This window comes from Penicillium maclennaniae, assembly GCF_028827695.1.
Source record: "Penicillium maclennaniae strain IBT 15551 chromosome Unknown utg000002l:1.0-2354659.0:1.0-2356205.0, whole genome shotgun sequence".
Taxonomy (NCBI): domain Eukaryota; kingdom Fungi; phylum Ascomycota; class Eurotiomycetes; order Eurotiales; family Aspergillaceae; genus Penicillium; species Penicillium maclennaniae.
In genome coordinates this window covers 2,262,214-2,280,732 of record NW_026623214.1, presented here as the reverse complement: position 1 = coordinate 2,280,732, position 18,519 = coordinate 2,262,214, and the positions used below count along the sequence as shown (strand labels likewise).

At 51.0% G+C, this 18,519-nt stretch overlaps 11 protein-coding genes across 11 annotated transcripts; 7 read left to right on the top strand and 4 right to left on the bottom strand.

Moving 5' to 3' along the window:
- Nucleotides 1-671: 671 nt before the first annotated feature.
- N7477_002069 (uncharacterized protein) lies at nt 672-1,931 on the top strand (the record flags this gene model as incomplete). The annotated part of the gene is made up of 4 exons (XM_056963732.1): nt 672-815; nt 875-1,043; nt 1,275-1,358; nt 1,402-1,931. 4 exons carry the CDS (start codon nt 672-674, stop codon nt 1,929-1,931), a joined length of 927 nt encoding a protein of 308 aa, XP_056826651.1.
- A 417-nt stretch (nt 1,932-2,348) lies between these two features.
- N7477_002068 (uncharacterized protein) lies at nt 2,349-3,333 on the top strand (the record flags this gene model as incomplete). Its single annotated transcript, XM_056963731.1, has 5 exons — nt 2,349-2,392; nt 2,483-2,694; nt 2,762-2,813; nt 2,873-3,125; nt 3,178-3,333. The coding sequence occupies 5 exons, from the start codon at nt 2,349-2,351 to the stop codon at nt 3,331-3,333; spliced, it is 717 nt and encodes a 238-aa protein (XP_056826650.1).
- On the top strand, nt 3,333-4,277 carry N7477_002067 (uncharacterized protein; the record flags this gene model as incomplete). The annotated part of the gene is made up of 3 exons (XM_056963730.1): nt 3,333-3,516; nt 3,599-3,747; nt 3,771-4,277. 3 exons carry the CDS (start codon nt 3,333-3,335, stop codon nt 4,275-4,277), a joined length of 840 nt encoding a protein of 279 aa, XP_056826649.1.
- A 4-nt stretch (nt 4,278-4,281) lies between these two features.
- Nucleotides 4,282-4,635, bottom strand: N7477_002066 (uncharacterized protein; the record flags this gene model as incomplete). The annotated part of the gene is made up of 2 exons (XM_056963729.1): nt 4,282-4,437; nt 4,537-4,635. 2 exons carry the CDS (start codon nt 4,633-4,635, stop codon nt 4,282-4,284), a joined length of 255 nt encoding a protein of 84 aa, XP_056826648.1.
- Nucleotides 4,636-4,640: 5 nt separating this feature from the next.
- On the bottom strand, nt 4,641-5,928 carry N7477_002065 (uncharacterized protein; the record flags this gene model as incomplete). The annotated part of the gene is made up of 3 exons (XM_056963728.1): nt 4,641-5,015; nt 5,092-5,475; nt 5,593-5,928. 3 exons carry the CDS (start codon nt 5,926-5,928, stop codon nt 4,641-4,643), a joined length of 1,095 nt encoding a protein of 364 aa, XP_056826647.1.
- A 424-nt stretch (nt 5,929-6,352) lies between these two features.
- On the top strand, nt 6,353-6,817 carry N7477_002064 (uncharacterized protein; the record flags this gene model as incomplete). The annotated part of the gene is made up of 4 exons (XM_056963727.1): nt 6,353-6,430; nt 6,483-6,556; nt 6,607-6,651; nt 6,709-6,817. 4 exons carry the CDS (start codon nt 6,353-6,355, stop codon nt 6,815-6,817), a joined length of 306 nt encoding a protein of 101 aa, XP_056826646.1.
- A 208-nt stretch (nt 6,818-7,025) lies between these two features.
- Nucleotides 7,026-8,329, bottom strand: N7477_002063 (uncharacterized protein; the record flags this gene model as incomplete). Its single annotated transcript, XM_056963726.1, has 3 exons — nt 7,026-7,229; nt 7,283-7,733; nt 8,166-8,329. The coding sequence occupies 3 exons, from the start codon at nt 8,327-8,329 to the stop codon at nt 7,026-7,028; spliced, it is 819 nt and encodes a 272-aa protein (XP_056826645.1).
- A 263-nt stretch (nt 8,330-8,592) lies between these two features.
- N7477_002062 (uncharacterized protein) lies at nt 8,593-10,773 on the top strand (the record flags this gene model as incomplete). Its single annotated transcript, XM_056963725.1, has 5 exons — nt 8,593-8,744; nt 8,801-8,914; nt 8,965-9,895; nt 10,016-10,112; nt 10,190-10,773. 5 exons carry the CDS (start codon nt 8,593-8,595, stop codon nt 10,771-10,773), a joined length of 1,878 nt encoding a protein of 625 aa, XP_056826644.1.
- A 1,324-nt stretch (nt 10,774-12,097) lies between these two features.
- Nucleotides 12,098-13,390, top strand: N7477_002061 (putative phosphatidylglycerol specific phospholipase; the record flags this gene model as incomplete). The annotated part of the gene is made up of 1 exon (XM_056963724.1): nt 12,098-13,390. One exon carries the CDS (start codon nt 12,098-12,100, stop codon nt 13,388-13,390), a length of 1,293 nt encoding a protein of 430 aa, XP_056826643.1.
- A 155-nt stretch (nt 13,391-13,545) lies between these two features.
- N7477_002060 (MFS transporter) lies at nt 13,546-15,378 on the bottom strand (the record flags this gene model as incomplete). The annotated part of the gene is made up of 1 exon (XM_056963723.1): nt 13,546-15,378. One exon carries the CDS (start codon nt 15,376-15,378, stop codon nt 13,546-13,548), a length of 1,833 nt encoding a protein of 610 aa, XP_056826642.1.
- Nucleotides 15,379-16,965: 1,587 nt separating this feature from the next.
- Nucleotides 16,966-18,519, top strand: N7477_002059 (uncharacterized protein; the record flags this gene model as incomplete). The annotated part of the gene is made up of 6 exons (XM_056963722.1): nt 16,966-17,200; nt 17,251-17,354; nt 17,408-17,475; nt 17,523-17,667; nt 17,727-18,146; nt 18,223-18,519. The coding sequence occupies 6 exons, from the start codon at nt 16,966-16,968 to the stop codon at nt 18,517-18,519; spliced, it is 1,269 nt and encodes a 422-aa protein (XP_056826641.1).

Below are 18,519 nucleotides of genomic sequence, written 5' to 3'. Positions count from 1 at the left end.
AATCGGTTGCCAATACCATTTGATATATAGCCATTTTCGAAACCTTGACCATTGAGGCGATGACCATGATAACAGTATCCTTGCATCGTATCGATAGTCCAAGTGGCTTGTGTATCGGTATCAAATGGGGGAGATAAGACTTAAGATTGCTTAGCGTCGGCCGAGGTTCTGGGGTCTCCGCATTGTCGCCCCAAGCTTCGTTTCGGGGAACCAGCATCTGATTAAATGTTAAATGCGATCGCTGAGGACATCAACCGCAAATTCTTCCGACGAGCTCGATAGCTATATTCTTGTGCCAGTCCTTCTTCTTCACCTTTCACTTTTCGTACTGTCTGCAGTCATCATGGCGACCGCCCTATCTGTCCCCGAAAGCAAATTTTTCTACGGAGCAACGATAAATACAGTCAATCAAAGGCGGGAGATCATTCGGAATTGATATATTCGCGTTGAAGGTGACCGAATCACCGCTGTTGCAAAGTCTCCATACCCACAAGCTTTGCCCGCTAGCACCAGGGAGATTGACTGCCACGGCAAAATCATCATTCCAGGGTTGATAAACACTCACGCCCATCTTGTTCGGTCATTGCTTCGGGGGTTGGCTGAGGACTTGCCGCTACATAATTGGCTCTGCGATGCAATTTGGCCCCTTGAGGCCATGTTTCAAGGCAACGATGGGTTTCCATGCGGCGCGTCTGACCATGGCCGAGATGCTGAAGACGGGCACAACCTGTTTCCTTGACCCCATGTTGACCTACCGCGCCGGCTATGATCAGATCTATATGGCTGTCGGTGAAATGGGCATTAGGGGCTGTCTTGTATGTGTCGAAATACGTCCGGTGTGAGCGCCTTGCTAACACTTCATTTCGCGCTATAGGGAAAACTGGTCAAGTTCACCGAAACGAATCGCCAACTCTCAATCACCAACCCGCGAGACCGCGATCTGCTTGCAATGTCTATACCCGCGCTTCTCAATGCGCACCAAAAACACCATAATGGCCACCAGGGCAAGATTCACGTTTGGGCTGCGGCAGGGACACCTCGAGGTACATCAATATGACATTATCTTGAGCTGGGCGAAACATGTTGCAGCAATGGAATATCCGCCACAATGCACTGTGCGGAGGCTCCTCGCGATCGCGTCATCTATCGCGACACATATGGTTGCAGTGCGATGGAGTTCATCCGTGAAGCAAAGCTCTGCCCCCAGCCCAGAAGTGCGCCCAAACATGGCAAACCATCCCATCAACTTGTTCTGGCACACATGGTGAACCTAGACAGCGACATTGACATTCCGTTGCTAGCGGGCACTCAGACTTCGGTGGCGCACAACCCGACTTCTAATTTGAAGCTTGCTTCAGGTATTGCTCCGGGTCCCATCTATGTTGTCTAATTCATCGCCAGTCAACGTTTCTCTGGGAACAGACGGTGCGCCCTGCGCTAATCATTATGACATGTTTCAAGAAATGCATTTGGCGGGAATTCTTCACAAGGGCGTCAACCACGACGCGAGTCTCATTCCGGCAGAGGTGGCATTGGAAATGGCCACCATCAATGGAGCGATAGCGCTGGGATTGGAAGATGATATCGGAATTCTTGAAGTGGGAAAGAAGGGTGACTTTGTTGTGATAGATCCCTATGGGCGGGGTGGACTTGGGGCCGCTCCTTGGAGCGACGACAGTTTTGATCACGCAGTAAGTCCGGTCACTACAATTGTCCACGGATGTACCGGTCGCGATGTAGACATGACAGTGGTAAATGGAGATATACTGGTAGAAAATGGCAAGTTGGCGATTGGAGGACGAGAAAAAGAGATGGAGATTGTTCGCATGGCGCAAGTATCTGTCAAGGCTCTGTTGGAGCGGTGTAACGCAGGCCGTAATGATGATGCCAAAGTGGGAGCAAATCTGGTGCAGTCGTGGCCATTGATTTGAGTGATCTACTTCCCTCACAAGACAAATTTAACTTGATCATGCCCAGCAAAGAGGGAACTACCATGGATCTTTCCGAGGGTTGAACTCAACGGTTGCCCAGATATACAGCGCTCGAATGAGAACGTAAAGTCCCACGAAATGTGATTACTGTGCCACTGCCCCGTTTGAATGATTCAGAGGGCTTCAGTTAAAATGAAGCGAGGGAAGAACGGCCGGACATATCGTAATGTGGAAGTATGCTCAGACACGATTGGGCGTCAGCGTCCGATGTAAAAGGAAAGGCGTTTCATCGTCTCCGACCACGTGATGGTGCGTACGCCTTCCTATTCTAGCTAACCATCTTCTCCACCTTCGCTAGCGTCAACGGCGTAGAGCCATGACGGACGTCTCAGATCAGAAGACTCGGCGGCTCAAACGATGCCGAACGGGCTGTATGCGCTGCCGGGTTCGTCAGCGGAAGTGTAAGTGATCTTTGTCTGACGATGTTGGCGAGAGCTCACCCAAGGCGCAGGCGACGAAGGCAAACCGCGGTGTCGCAATTGTGTTGACAGGAACTTTCAGTGTCAGTACGGACCGCAGCTCACTTTCTTGATGAAGAATACACAGACGGTGCAACCATCAGAGGTCAAGACGGCGGCTGCTGGCTATAAGACTATACGGGTACCTGCTTCTACACTTCAATGCTGGACTCTACTGATCAAGCCAAAGTTTGTCAATGAAGATCCTGAAGGGAAGAGTGACGGCTCTGGCGAAAGCAGACATGGTACATCTCCACGGCACAAAGCGCCCTCGGAGCTGCATCATGAATCTACAGGCTCAACCACACACAGGCCAAGGCAAGCCAACGTCGAGTTGCCACTTTGGTCCTCCGATGAACCTTCTGTGATCTCTATTCCCACAACCTGATACAACGCCATTCACTGACAATGATGAATCAACAGTAGCCGGGTTATTGGCTCTGGGAACAAGCACCGCCAACAGGCCGGGCCCGGACTTGGGCTTTTCGATTTTGGTGTCTCACCAATGTCCACACAGGTGCCAAAAGGCCAGGCGATGACTGGCTCGGAGTTTTCGGACTCCACGACGGCCATCTCTTCATCCGGGCGATCTCAATCATCACATAAGAGCCATGAAGTTTCACCCAGCGAGACACTCGAACTTCTTCGTCACTTTCGCTACGAAATCGCCCCGTGGGTGAGTTAACTTACGATGGACCGAAGAAGAGACAATTGCTGACAAATACCAGTTGGACATTTGTGACCTTGGTCAGCTCTTTGGAATTCAGGGGCTGCAGGTGGCAATGGCATCGCAGTCAATCTGGATATCTGTCCTGGCCTTGTCCGAAGCGTCGATGAAGCTGCAACGTTCTGACCCATCGATTATGGGTAATGACAAGGGATGATGTGCCCGTCTACTCCACATGTTCAGATGGACGTTACGCAACTCATCTTTCTGCGTGCATTGCATGAAGCAAAACATTGTATCACGGACATGTACAGTGCATGGTCGCCGAGAAGAGGGTATGACAAGGAGCTGATGGACATATTCGCTCAACTTGCACTTGGACGAGACTTGGGTTCTGCAAGTTATTGGCTGCTTGTCAGACCTCGGTAAGTCCGCAGAAATCCCATTGCACCTATCTTTGACTGACAATGCCTTGATTTCAGATCTCGCAGCCGCTTTAGCTACGGATACCAACATTCAAGTACCGCTTCCTACCATCTTCCCTTACTGTGCTGGTGTAGATACCGAGGCTGATCCATTCGCGAATGTTTTCCGCTTCGCCCATCACCCTCTTTGGCTTTGCGCACGAGCAGTGGAATTTTGTGCATCATGTAGATCCATCCCCGCAATGCCCTCCACTGCAAGCCTGGATGCAACTCGTGGAGGAGTTGGAGCGATGGCACCAAGATCGGCCCCTGGGATTTCAACCCATCATGGAGCTTGAAATTGAGGATCAGACAGCGGAGTCGCGGCAGAGCTTTCCTCTGGTGCTTTTATGCGAATGGAGGAGGGTTGTTCGCAAACCAACTTTATCACACGGCCATGCTGCTTCTGCTTCAAAATAGGCCACGCACAGCGCGGATCAATCGGTTCAGCTCGGCGATCATGTCACCATTGTGGCACGCGCAGCGCATCTGCAGCATTGCCCTTAATAATGAGCGACGTGAATCCTGGGATGCATGCCTCTTGGCTTCCTTTCTGTCGGTGTCCCGTCGCATGACGCACGAGTCACAGCAGGAAGAGATTCTTTGTGGCTTCAGACGTATCCAGAAGGTCACTGGGTGGGAATCTGGGAGGTTATTGGAAGACCTTCGGGCAGAATGGCGACTTCTCGAGATGTAGACGGTCAAGCCGGCTCGAAAAATACTTGGACAGCTTCAGGTACTGGCTCAGCCAGCTGTGGGTGACTTGTAGTCTTTTCAATCCCATTTGCGAGGCGTTTGGTATCCTCAAACAATTTCCAGATCTCGAATGCGCCAACAGACGCCCCATCCCGTCTCCCCTTCGATGCTTCGAACAATGTTGATAATTATCGCATGCTCAGAAACGTGACTGAATAGGCGGCCCGCTATCCGCAGAGGTTGAATGGCATTGTTTAGACATCCGTGGTGTGGGTTTGCCAGGAAATGCCGCAGATTCGCCGCGCGTGCCACAAAGCCGAGATCGTTGGCTCAGGTTTCAGCTTAATGGGCTTTGGCATGATGTTCAAAAGCAAGATGCAAGCAGTGTGAGAAAATGGTTTGAGGAGATGGCCGCCCAGTGCAGAAATAGGAACTGCGGGAATGGCTTCGTATGAGTGGTGTGCACCGGCAACAATTCCATTCGGCGATTATGAAACCACTGTTGCAAGTCATCCCAGATCCGAAACCAACGATGATGAAAGGTCTCTCCGGTACATTCATTCGGCGTGGCCAATGCCACGAACTGGGTGCGATCGGAGACCAACTCGCACGTTTTCGCACAAAGATAACCGGCATAGTTAGCCTGCATATCAGGAGATTGAGCAGCTTTAAAGCGTTGGGCAGCGTCGTCTTCGTGACAGTCGGGCGCAAGCCACTTGCTCGGCCGAAGAAGGGTGCTCTGAGTGCCATCAGATATCAGAGCCCCACATACATCTATACTCATGAGCAATACTTTCATCAAATCGCAGACCAACTACTTGCTTATCCATGCGCACATAGCACCAGAAGATTGCTTGTAGCAACCCTCTGCTAAATCCATTGATCCCAAAAGCATCGAAGAGCGCAGTGCGTCCCTCCAAATGACGACGCCAGTCTTGGGCACGGGCAGACATCATTTCTAGACAACGTAGCAGCACACAAACCGCGACAACCTTTGGGTCCGGGCTTTGCAACAGCGGGCTCAGCAAACGAATAGCCTCCTGGTACAATTCGATGCTATCGAAGGAATCTTGTTTCCCTTCTTTTCGTTCCATCTGGCGAGCGGATATTGCAAGAATCGCATAGAGCAGTGCCGGGAAAGTACGAGCGAGGGCAGGAATCTGGACGCGAAAGGTACATTGCGAGTCGAACATGTCAAGCTGGATGGAGAGGTTATCAGCGCACTATCTTTGCCTGCACGACCGCAATCTGTTTTTTTTTCTTCTTTTTTTTTCCTTGATTCCCACATCGCGCCATATGTCAATTAAATTATTTACCCATGGAGCCACTTGGCCAACATAATTTTTCAAGTATTCCACTCGCTGGGTTTTGGAAAGTGCCGGTCGGAGCGGTACGCGCTCTGCCTCGGGCGGGTGCTCTCTCGTGTATTCCTGTGCAGCCGGGCTCACCGCCCGTGTTGGTGCTGCAGACTGTGCGATCGTGAAGAGTATGCATCGCAGCTCTTCCTGGGACGCCAGGAATCCCGGGTCATGCGAAAACCCATCGTGGTTCCAGCTGGCAGTTCCCAGCGGCGACGCGAAAGCCGGCCCATCTGTCGAATCGGAGAGAGTGAAAGTGGGCGTATGTCGTTGACCAGGCCAGTCGCTATCCATGGATATTGCAGCTTTGAGCGAGAGCCGTAGGTTCTCTTCCAGGTGAAAATTGAATTGAATTGAATTGTGAAGTTAGGAGGAAAGTGTGGGGAAGAGGCAGATCGGCCGGTTTCTCAATACGGCAGTATACCACCTTCCACTTTGTCTTTGTCCTTGTCCTACAAGATATCGACTTCAACCAACTCGTATACTTCCCCATTATACAGATCATACTTCATCCACATCAAAAAGATGCTACGGAGGTACGAGGAATATGGTGGCATGCCGATCATTCCGATCCCTCTGCAGGAACCAGTCACTCCTGCCACGGCCCCCCTGCAATCCAGTCGCCCTCCTATGCAAGGGAGCCCCTTCGAGGTCTCTTGATAAATACCAAGATCCCAATTTTGCCATTTTCATTGACACTAGGACTGTCATCTGCATCATGTACGGCCTCAAGCAACTCGCGCTGCTGAGCTTCATGCTCCTTTCCGTTTCTGCTAAGGACCCAAACAAGACAATGGTTGGTTCGAAGCCGCCTGGACCCATATTTATTGTGCTAACAGGTTGGTTAGGTCGGATTGGAGACTTCAGAACGCAGCTATGGTGTTGATGTACCGATTGAGGATTGCCACGATCTCGATGAGGAGTAAGTCGCTATACTTCACACGTTCAAGCTCCTTTTCTAATTGATCCCAGGGAGGTCTTCACAATCTCAGTCAAGAAGCATTGCCGTGTTTTCACGTGAGTAAATATCTTTTTCAACCGATTTCCGAAGATCCTGACGGTCAACCTTCCTAGTGGCCCACTGTGCACTGGCCGAAACACGGTGCTGAGCCCCGGCGACCACTCAAATGATGATCCCGTTCCCATCACATCGATCTACTGCCACGCGAAGCGTCCATACTAGAGAATAGTTCTACGATACCATTTGCCTTTCTACCGGGTGAGGAATCTTCCTTCTGGCCCGGTCGGCTCCTACGCAAAATTACAAATTGACCCTCTAGCATTTCAATTTCGACTCGAACTGGTCAAAGTAAACTCTGGGCCCTCACAAACCTGCGTAAAAGCAACCTTAGGCATTTTGTACGTGTAATTATTGATCATTTAGCTCAATTCTATAATGAAGCCTCTTGGTCGTCTACCACCATGACCTTGATGCTACCGTTCCGAGTATCGGCACAGAGATGCAGAGCCTCTTCAGCCTTTTCAAGCGGGAAAACATGCGGTACCAGCTTCGTCAGGTCTAGAATCCCACCGCTCAGGCACTGGATCGCTGGTGGCCACGTGTCACAGTAGCGGTTGTTGAAGCGTAGGTCAATCTATACCTATCAGTACTTGATTTGATCAAAGTGAGGTCAGAGGAGCCACCTACCTCAGCAAGAGAGAGGTGCATGAAGGGCAAGTTGTTCATCATCGCTTTCCCTACTCCAATTACCATCACGGTGCTGCCTCGTCTCGCAGTGTATGCCGCGGTACACATACTACTCTCCACGCCGGTGCACTCCAACACCGTGTCCGGGGCCACGTATTCAGAGTCTCCAAAAACCGTCCGGATGGCCTGGGCATTTCCCTGAGCATCCTTGGTTCTATCAACCTGGTAGGTGATGCAAGAAGGAACAAAGTCCTTGGCAAAGGCCAACCGGCTAGGCTCCAAGTCCGTGATCACGATGGGATGCGCACCCGATGCACGAGCAGCAGCCAGCGCGATCAGACCAATCGGCCCGGCACCACAGACTACGACTCCGCGTCCCAGGCTGAGTCCCGTGGACCTCATGCCGTGCATGACTACTGAGAGTGGCTCGAGCAGAGCACCTTTGGCGAAGCTGACATTGTCAGGTATCTAATGTAGCCACTTTGCCGGATGCACTTTAAATCTCTGGATTGTGCCGTGGTATGGATAGACGCCAGCGAATTGGACATCTTCGCAAAGGTTATATCGTCTCTCGTCACACAAGAAACAGTTATCATAGGCAGTTATCATAGGGCACTCCCGGCTCCACGGCCACTCGGTCGCCTAGCCCGATGGTATCAGCACCCTGCAAAGACTTGTTGAATGAGAAGAATGGAAAAGAGAATACGTACCAGCCTTTAGATTATTCACACCCTCACCACATTCTAGCACGATACCCGAAGCCTCATGGCCGATAATGCAGTCGCCCTCGAACATCAGAGACCCAATGCGGCCTGTCTTCCGGAAATGAATATCCTATCCACAGATGCCCGTGGCTTTGATGTGAACGAGCACCTCTCCTCACCCAGGCGCATAGACTGGTGCATTTACTGACTTCAACTGGTGGTCGGCAGTCACTTGTAATGATGGATTGGGGGTTGAAGTCTTGATTATCCTCTTGTCGAGTGGTCTGGCAGGCGCGGCAATGAGTTGCTCGCCTGGTTGGTCCACAAGTAGTGATGGCGCCATTTGTGAGGCGTATCTTTTCGTATTAGGTGCGAGTGCAAAGTATGGAGGGGAGTAAGTCTTTAAGTAAGTGAACGCTGTCGACAAAGTCGCCCTGTTGATCCACGCGATGTGGTTGAAATTGCCTATCTCGTACGAGTGGTTCCGATTACCTGATTCGGTACTTGCCTGAATGGGTTGTGTTTGTCGACGCCCACGTCAAACTATTTGAAGCTCACAATCCCATCGCTGTGTCCCCCGGTCCATTTATTCTCTGGATTGCAATCATGACTATGACCAACGGTGCTCATGTTCACAAGTCCGTGCCGTCGGCTCTGCCTTTGGTGCAGAAGCTGTCTGAGGACCATGACCTTGTTTTGAAGACATTCCGTCTTTTGATCGCAGGTCTCTGCCAGCAATTTGGTGGTGGTCATTCTGGGTATGTTGATGATGAATAGCGTGCGACTTTTAATCTAGAGACTGACTGTGACCTAGTGGTGCTGTTGGCATGGCCGCAATTGGTGTCTTTCTTTGGAAGTATGTGATGCGTTATGCGCCGCACACTCCCGACTTCTTCAATCGCCATCGATTCGTCCTTTCCAACGGCGAGTCCAGGAACTGCAGTATCTAAACTGACAAGCTGATTTTCTACCACCTAGGCACACTTGTCTCTTGCAATACACTTTCCTACACTTGACCGGATACAAAGCTATGACTCTCGAGCAGCTCGAGTCCTACCACTTGGATCGTGTAGATGCGCTATGCCCTGGACATCCAGAGATCGAACACGAGGGTATCGAAGTTACGACAGGTCCCTTAGGCCAGGGCATTGCAAACGCTGTGGGTCTCGCCAAGGCCACCAAGAACTTGGCCGCCACCTACATCCGCCCCGGTTACGATGTTCTTGACAACCACACTTGGTGTATGATTGGAGATGCCTGCTTGCGAGAGGGCGTGGGCCTTGAGGCTATCTCCCTTGCCGGTCATTTCCGCCTGAACAATCTCACTGTCATGTATGACAACAACCAGATTACTTGCGACGGATCCGTCGATCTTACAAACACGGAGGATGTGAACGCCAAGATGCGTGCCTCTGGCTGGAATGTGACTGATGTTAAAGATGGTTGCTTCGACATAGCGGGAATTGTAAGCGCCTTGGAGCAGGCGCGTGCTTCCAAGGACAAGCCTACTTTCATCAGTGTTCATACTGTCATTGGCCTCGACAGCAGCGTCGCTGGCACTGCCGTCGCTCATGGTGCGGCATATGGAACCAGAAGTGTTGCCGATATCAAGACTCTCTATGGCTTCAATCCAGAAGAGCACTTTGTCATTGGTGATACTGTTCGCCAATTTTTCAAGGAACTACCAGCTCGCGGCCAGCGATATGTTCAGGAATGGGATCAGCTGGTGAGGGACTACAAAACCGAATCTCCTGAACTTGGGGCGGAGTTCCAATCTCGTGTGCGAGGCGAGCTGCCAGCAGACTGGCAGAAGTACATCCCGTCCAAGTTCCCGGAAGAGCCCATAGCCTCGCGTGCTTCCTCTGGTCTCGTCTTTAACCTTATTGCAAAGCGAACCAAGACCTTCATGGTCGGTACCGCCGATCTGTCTCCGTCAGTCAACATGATATGACCCGGCAAGGTGGATTTCCAGCACGTTAGTCTCGACCCTTCCTTCTCAACTTCACCTTTTCACTCACCTTATTCATAGCCCGCCTTGCGCACTGATTGCAACATGCACGGAAATTACTCTGGCCGTTATATTCACTGGGGTGTCCGTGAGCACGCAATGGCTGCCATCTCGAACGGTCTCGCGGCCTACTCCCCCAATACCATCATTCCTGTCACATCCTCCTTCTTCATTTTTACCTTTACGCCGCTCCAGCCGTTCGTGTGGGTGCCCTGCAGCAGCTCCAGATCGTTCATGTCGCTACACATGATTCCATTGGAATGGGTGAGGACGGTCCTACCCATCAGCCCATTGAACTGGCTGCATTGTATCGTGCCATGCCAAACCTGCTCTATATTCGCCCCGGTGATAGCGAAGAGACTGCCGGGGCTTGGATCGCTGCCATCAATGCCAAGAAGACCCCAAGTATCATCTCGACTTCGCGCCAAGTTCTTCCCCAGCTTACGAGCACTCGCCGTGATGGTGTCGCACTTGGTGCTTACGTTCTTTCGGAGAGTGAGTCAGCTGTGTTTACCCTGATCGGTGTTGGAGCTGAGCTTTCCTTTGCTGTGGAAGTTGCCGAGAAGCTGGAGGCCGAGAAAGATGTTTCTGCTCGCGTTGTCAGTTTCCCCTGCCAGCGCCCATTCGAGCAACAGTCGCTGCAGTACAAGCGTGATACTCTCCGACGTCATCAGGGTATTCCTGCTGTTTTTTTTGAGCCATATACGCCAAACGGTTGGGAGCGTTACGCAGATGCGAGCATTTCTGTGACGCGGTTTGGCCACAGCCTACCTGGATAAGCGGCATACAAGTTTTTCGGCTTCGATATGGGTACCTTAACGTCCAAGGTTGCGGGTTACTTAGCGCAGATAAAAGAAGACGAGCTCCTTCGCGGAGAGTTTGTTGCATTGTGAAGCATTTTATTAGCTCGCATTTGTCAGAGTGTGTCGATTCCAGATCCTGGCATGAGTCTCTTTTCAGAACTAAACTAACGGATTTGATGTAATAGATCCCTTCTTGAATTTCCTATGGATGAAGTTGCCACACCCAATTGTTCGCGAACACTAAATTTTAGTTTCCGTGCTATCACTAACTGTACCTTGGGTGGGAATTGATGCCTCGGGCAAAAGGTCTGATGGCACACCTTGAATAACTACCTGCCTCAAAATTCTTCAGCCGAGAAACAATTTGCGGCCAGCACTCCATGATTCACAAATCAGCAGCAGAATACATTTCTTTCGTCACCATTAGATGTCGTGGCACCTATTGCGGGGGCCCATCCGCAAAGGGGGCCCCTTGCTCAATGCGGCGATTGGAAGCGCCCAGGCGCCGATTCCGCTCCCAACATAAGCAAGCTGTGCGGGGCCATAACTTCGCGATGCCGGGAGCACACACATTGGCGGTTCGAGCTCTCCGTCAAATAGGATGTTGAGTCGACACTGAACCTACCCATTACTGGTCCTAGGTATAGAACGAACTTGTCCGGAAATTCTTGACGGTGATCAGCTCCCGTATTGATGAGAATAAGCCACATATCGTAGATCGACAATTTCTCTTGGGCATATAGCAACTGCGGTCTATCGAGGTTCACTGAACTCCTGGTCCCAATGAGACTGAAGAACAAAAGGTCGCAAGTGCAGCAACCAAAAGCACACAAAGCAAGATAATATATAGAGTATGTTTATTCACGGATGAGGACCATCGTTCCCCACTCCATACCCGTGACTCGAGTAATCTGGCCCGCGTTCCTTTCATTGCGGTCAGGCTCAAGAGACTAGGAAGCGGAGTCACTGCTTTCTCAGCTCCCGAGCGGTTTGAATCATCGTATACCAGGGAACACTTTCCAACGCAATCTGCTGGAAACATGTCTTGAAATCCGGCTGACTTGACCCAGTGAAAGTACCAGGACAGGGCCAATGGGAAGGCTCTAACGAAGCATGCGAGCCCCAAGATGGAGAAAGTGGAGAAAGTGGAGGGGAAAAGACACGGTACGCTCTATACACACCGTGATGTGATACGTTTCTGAATCCTTGCAACTGCAATGTCACTTGGCAAGATTTGAAGACTCAAGCGATAAAGGAAAACCTTGCGTCCTTCATCGAACACTTTGCCTCCAAAGTCGCTATGCTTCTCTCCTTGGCACTGCTTCCTGTTGTTCTCAGCGCCGCAGTGCGCCCGCGAGGATCAGGGCTGAGAAACATCAAAAATGTCGTGGTCTTGGTACAAGAGAATTTATCTTTCGATCACTTCGCCGGTGGTCTCATTTACGATGATAAGATTGACGGATTGGTGGGCCGTGAATACTGTAACCCGGCCAATGTGTTACACTCACGTTCCTCTCAAGTCTGCGCCCGCAACGAAGCGGCAAATATCGCGACAGATGATCCAAATCATAGCATTTCGGGGATCAACATGCAGATCTTTGGCACGTACCATCCGCTTGCACGGGCTCCATCTTCTATGGATGGATTCATCACCGAGCAGCGAGCTTCTTACGAAAAAGACAACTTGAGCCGTGCAGCGGAGGTGATCGACTACTTCGCTCCTGAACACATCCCTGTCTTCCAGGCACTGGCAGAGAACTTTGTGCTCTTTGATCGATGGTTCGCAGCTGTTCCAGGTCCTACTAATCCCAACAGAGCGTATCTGACCTCGGGCACTTCGCACGGCCACGGCATGAACGACAACACTTTCCTCGTCTCGGGCCTTCCGCAAAAATCCATCTTTGAACAGTTATCGGAGAAGGGAATCAGTTGGAAAAATTATGAGAATTCTACAAGGTCAGATCCGCCATTTTTGCCTGACGCTCTCTTCTACGAATGGACTGCAAAGTCCAACGTTGGCAAGAGCAATGTGTTACCGATCGAGCGCTTCTACCAGGATGCGAGGGCTGGTAAACTTCCCCAATTCACCTGGATCAACCCAGAGTGCTGCAACTATATGTCGATGCACCCACCCTCTCCAATCAATATGGGCGAAAACTTCGTGAAGAGCGTGTACGAAGCTGTGCGCAACTCTCCCCAATGGAACGAAACTCTGTTTATCCTGACGTGGGACGAGCACGGCGGGTTTGCTGACCATGTGCCTCCGCCCACTGACATCCCTGCTGGTGATAGTTTGACTTATACGGAGCGAACTCCCGATGGGCGAGACTACACATTCCACTTTGATCGCTTGGGGGTCCGTGTTCCCACGATCCTTGCTTCTCCGTGGGTTGAAAAGGGGCTGGTTCAAAGTAAGCCCCCTGAGGGAGATAACGAATTCACGCATACCTCAATTCTGAAATTTCTCTGTGAACTGTGGGACTTGGAGAGTCTGTCTCCCCGCGTGGATTGGTCGCCATCATTTGGTGATCTAATTACCTCCGAGTACCGCCAAGACACCCCTCAGCAGTTGCCGGATGCTGCTGACTTTTGAAGAACTCATCCATGATACCCTATTTTTGATGACAAAATTGAGACAAAATATTAATTAAGGTGCAAACACTCTATGGTCGGGTATAAATAAACAAACCCAAATGCTCCAAGAACCAGCATCATCGACATTCCAGGTCACTTCAACAATCTAGGCAATTAGGACTTGCCAGCACCGAAGATCCTCCACCCACTGCCCTTGGTGGACTTGGATTTCGATTTCTGGGTAATTGCCGAGTTCCGCGTATTCACGCGATCAATATCGTAGGGATTTGCTTCGTACGTTGTCTCAACACGCTCCGACAAGGTGTCCCAGTCAATCGACTCACGTTGCTGAGACTGTTCAATGCGCATCGGTACAGGCTCATTGTCTGCCATAGCCTCTTGGAGCTTCTCCTCAACCCGGTCACTGTTATGGGCCTTTTTGGCCAGTGCTCGCATAAAGTCATCCGCCTCAGCGGCATACTTGCACTTTCGACGAATGCTGGCTCCATATCGGTAGAAGATGAAAGGGAATGGAACACATGCGAGTGAGAGGAAGGCTGGCACGCAAGATGCCCAGTGAATGCCAAGATTCTCATACATGTAGGTCGTGAATAGTGGAAATCCAGCTCCGAAGCACGAACGTATGATCGAGTTGGCGGCGAGGACCGATGCGGCGTAGATAGTGTATGCGTCGATGAGATAGTTCATAATTCCCAGGAAGACGAAGACCATTCCAAATCCGAAGGGGGCTGTGGCGAGAACGCACACGATCCATGGGATTGATGGGGAGTTGGTCCAGGCAAACCAGAACAGGCCGATTGGAATCGCGATACCACCCCACATAGTAGGTGGGAGCCGAGCTTCAGGTGGAGCAAAACCGTTGTGTTGGTGATGAATGCGTACATAGCGCTTGTTGTCGTACATGTTCAGACCGACTGCGATCATCATACCGATCATCACGGCAAGGAAGGGCAAGCTGCCAACGCCTTCACTCCACCCACGGATTTCTTGAAAAACAATGGGGAATGCGTCGAAGAGCATGTAGAGTGTTCCGTAAACGATCGCCATGTAAAGCGATAGCAAGAGAACAATGGGCTCGGAAAAGAGCAGAATCCAAGGTCTGCCGAGGGCAGTCGTAAATGCATCACAAACGGAAACTTTGCCGCGGTCGATATCCAACTTGCTTCGATAGACCTTGCCATTTATTGAAGATAAGCGCTCTGCTCTTTTGCGAAGCAAGACAGGCGCATACGTCTCGGGGATGCAAAGCGTTTCCGCCATCCAAATGACCCCGGTGAAGACGGCCAGGAACCCCTGGACCCATCGCCAACCTGCGTTCTCACCGAGGAAACCACCGATCACCGGTCCCAAGGTCGGTCCTAGGAAAGGAGCACCTGCGAAGAGACTGGTTGCCAGACCGCGCTGGTCTGCGGGGAAGATATCGGCAATCACACCACCTGCATTAGTGAGGGGTGATGAGCCGAAGGATCCCGCGAAAAACCGCAGGATGATCAAGGTCCAAATATTTTGGGAACCTGCTGCGCCCGCGCAAAAGGCCGATAGTGACAGGAAAGTGATGATGAAGACGATCTGCCGTCCGATAAGCTCGCTCAGAGGTGCGAATAGTAACGGTCCGACGGCGAATCCCAGCACGAAGAGTGAAACACCTAGGGTGGCCACCTCTTCACTCACATCCAGGTCCGAGAGGACTTCGGAAATGCCACCAGCGTAGGCGGACGAGGACAGGGAGACAGCGAAGGTGGCGAGGGCGACCAGCACCGTGTACGACCATTTCAGGCCACTGCTGAATTGCATGGGATTGCGGGGATCATTCGGAATCCATTCCACGATATACGGATCATTTTCAGTACCTGATCCAGCATAGGGATACTCGGTGATCTCAGGAGTAACCACGCCCTGATCAGTCAAGATACGCCAATACGGGATCCGCTGCGGGCGCGTTTCTTCAACTCCGTCGCTGACCATGACTTTCAGGGTGCGTCCCATGGTATGTCACGGAACTAGGAATGGAAAACATGACATTGTTTCGCGGAGGACGATCCTATAAGTATGGCACGATGCTTTGAGGTACAATTTGTTCCAGCTGCGTTCGCCTGGGATGTCATGAAGCATCGTGATTGCTCGAAACCAGCACGTAGGATCCACCAAGTGGAGTTCCCTGCCGTGTTTTAGCTGGCAAAAAATCCATCCTCGGCTCTCTTCTCGGCAAGCCGACCGATGGGATCTGCGGTGGACGCTGCCCAAGCCGCGGCTGCACAAATCCTCGTACGGTACCTGGTTATGACAGCCCAATACCGGCTCTCAAACTCGACTTCTGATGCCTTCCTAGGTAAACATCTTTTGCTCCACGTTGATTTCCTACGTCTTGGAGTTGTGCTGCTTTGGTCAATTTTCACCAGTACCATGGCATTGCTTCGATTCAACCACTTCTTAATCCCTGCACAAGGCCCCCGAGAGAGTGTTTCGCAGAGGGGAAGGGTGGTGAGGAAATGGTTGTACCACACGGAAGCCCAAGAATTCAAGAATTCAAGGAAAAGAGTGGCAGCTTACCCGATAGGGCTGGCCAATGCCGCAGAGGTGGAGAGTACTCCTTAGGCAATCACCTGCAAGGCGATGACCAAAGCCTGGGACACTCTTAAATGAACAAGACAAGATTCAATAGAGGCAAGCTAACTCAGCTCCGGGGAATGTACCGCAACTGGTCAGACGCTCTGGTGGAGATGGTTCATCTGTTGCTTCTTCCCAGCCGATAATCAACAGGGGAAATCCCTTGCACAAAAGGTGCTGCGAGATAACCTGTTCCTCTTCAAGCATTTCTCACACTCCATTTAGGTACATCTTCAACAGAAAGTTAGCTTGTTCGCGTAGCTTTTTGCTCCACTCCGTAAAATCGCCAAGGAAGGGAAGACCATTATGCCCGTATAACACCCCTTGTGCTGTATCTGCTCCCAATGAGAGAGCAAGAAGCGCGTGTTATCAAGAACCTACTGTCAAGAATGACCAATCCCGATGTTTCACGGCTGTGATCGACATTCCTCTTCTAAATTGGATATCCCTAACAATGTACAGGATATTCACTCTATTTGGTCATCTCGAAGGGGCGAGTGACAGCCTGACTTGATCATATAGGGCTGCAGCCATTCTCCCACTTCTGTCGTCCGTAGCGATAAAGTTTGATTGTTCAGAAAGATTATTCTCCTCGGCGCTCAGAGTTTGCAGTACACCACTGTGTAGAGCGCAAACAGCGGTATGCTTCAAGCTGTAGAGTCCGAGGCCTGAGCGCGTGAGCTGGTGAGAGTGCTCAACGGCGCAGATCTGGGGATCTGTCGTCACATTACTGGGTGCGAAGAGCCCCCACCCCCCGAATGCCAAGTATGTGGTGTTCGAAGAGCTTGAAGGCGTCCTGATTGGGGGAGGTATCTGATTCTAGGAGATTTGTTTCGTCATTTCCTCCGAGGTCCTGCAAGCTTAATTGACTCCTTATATAGCTTGCTCTCTCATGGGTTTCAGTTTTCTCGCCCCAGTGAAACAGTGGACTCGCCTCAGAAGAAAGAAATTTATCAACAGCTCGAAATGCCTTCGCCGACCTATGACCAGTCTGAACATCCACCTTCGTGTCAGACTAAATTCAAGACATATCCGCCAAGTATCGCTACCAGCAGTATTGATACTGGATCCTCATCGCCATCCTACAAAGAGGGCGATATTGAGTATGTCAGCAGAGAAGATGGTCTACCTCCGATAGATGGTGGTAAGCAAGCATGGTTATTTTTAATAGCCTCCGCGATGCTCGAAGCGTTAGTATGGGGTGAGTCGAACGCTTGAAGAAGTTGCTAATGATGACAACAAAACTGACAGAGACAGGGTATGCGTTTTCGTTCGGAATATTCCAAGATTATTATAGCGCCCATGATCCATTCCGAGGATCGGCTAACATTGCTGTTATCGGAACATGTGCAATGGTAGGCATAGCCTTTCGATATGCAGTTTCAAACTAAATTGACGGGACTCATAGGGAATTGCTTATTTGATTGCCCCATTAGCTATCGTGGTCATGATTATGGTGCCCGCGTTGCTCGTTGGGTATCGACCGCAGGCGTCGTGATCATGTGTTTGTCCCTGGCCATCAGTTCGTTCTCGACTAACGTGACGCACCTGATTTTGTCGCAAGGGATCGGGTTTGGCGTGGGTGGATGTCTCTCCTATACGCCCTCGATTCTATTCATGTCGGAGTGGTTCTGCAAGCGAAAGGGCCTGGCGTTTGGAATCGTGTGGGTAAGTGATAGACATCCTATTTGCCAGAATGAACAGCCCCGTTAAATTGCTTCAAAAAGGCGGGTTCAGGATTGTCTGGAGTGATTTTCCCATTGGTTATCCAGTGGCTTCTCAACCACTACGGAATTAAATCCACCCTCAGAATCTCAGCGGTGGCTCTTTTCATCCTTGCTGCCCCATTCCTCTACTCCCACAAGCCTCGTTTACCTATCCGCGAAAGTGTGTGCCACCGTCGACTCAGCTTCACCTTCCTATACAGCAAGGTATACATTATCTACCAGCTAGGCAACACCATTGAGGCTTTGGGATTTTTCCTTCCTACCATCTATCTCCCGACTTACGCCCGCAGCCTCGGTGCCAGCGAATTCATGTCCTCGCTCACAGTGACGCTCTTTAATTTGACTTCGGTCTTCAGTTGTGTGGTCGTGGGATTTCTGTCAGACCGATACCATATCACCACTTGTATCCTGGTTTTGACTGTCGGTACAGCCTTGTCAGTCTTCTTCATCTGGGGCTTTTCAACAACGATTCCGACGCTTTACACTTTTTGTATAGCATACGGTTTACTCGCTGGTGGATACTCGTCAACGTGGTCAGGCGTTTCCAACGAGATCCAGCGAAAAAAATCCAGAGGCAGATGCAACAGTGATCTTTCCATTCATGGAAACCGGTCGTGGAATAGGCAACCTGGTCAGCGGCCCGCTTAGTGAGGTACTGCTCAAGGCAGATCACTGGAAAGGCCGTGCGTGGGGAGCTTACGGAAGTGGCTTTGGCACACTTGTGGTCTGCACGGGCGCAACTGCGCTCGTCGGGGGAATCTCCGTGGTGGCTCGCCAAATGAAGTGGCTATGA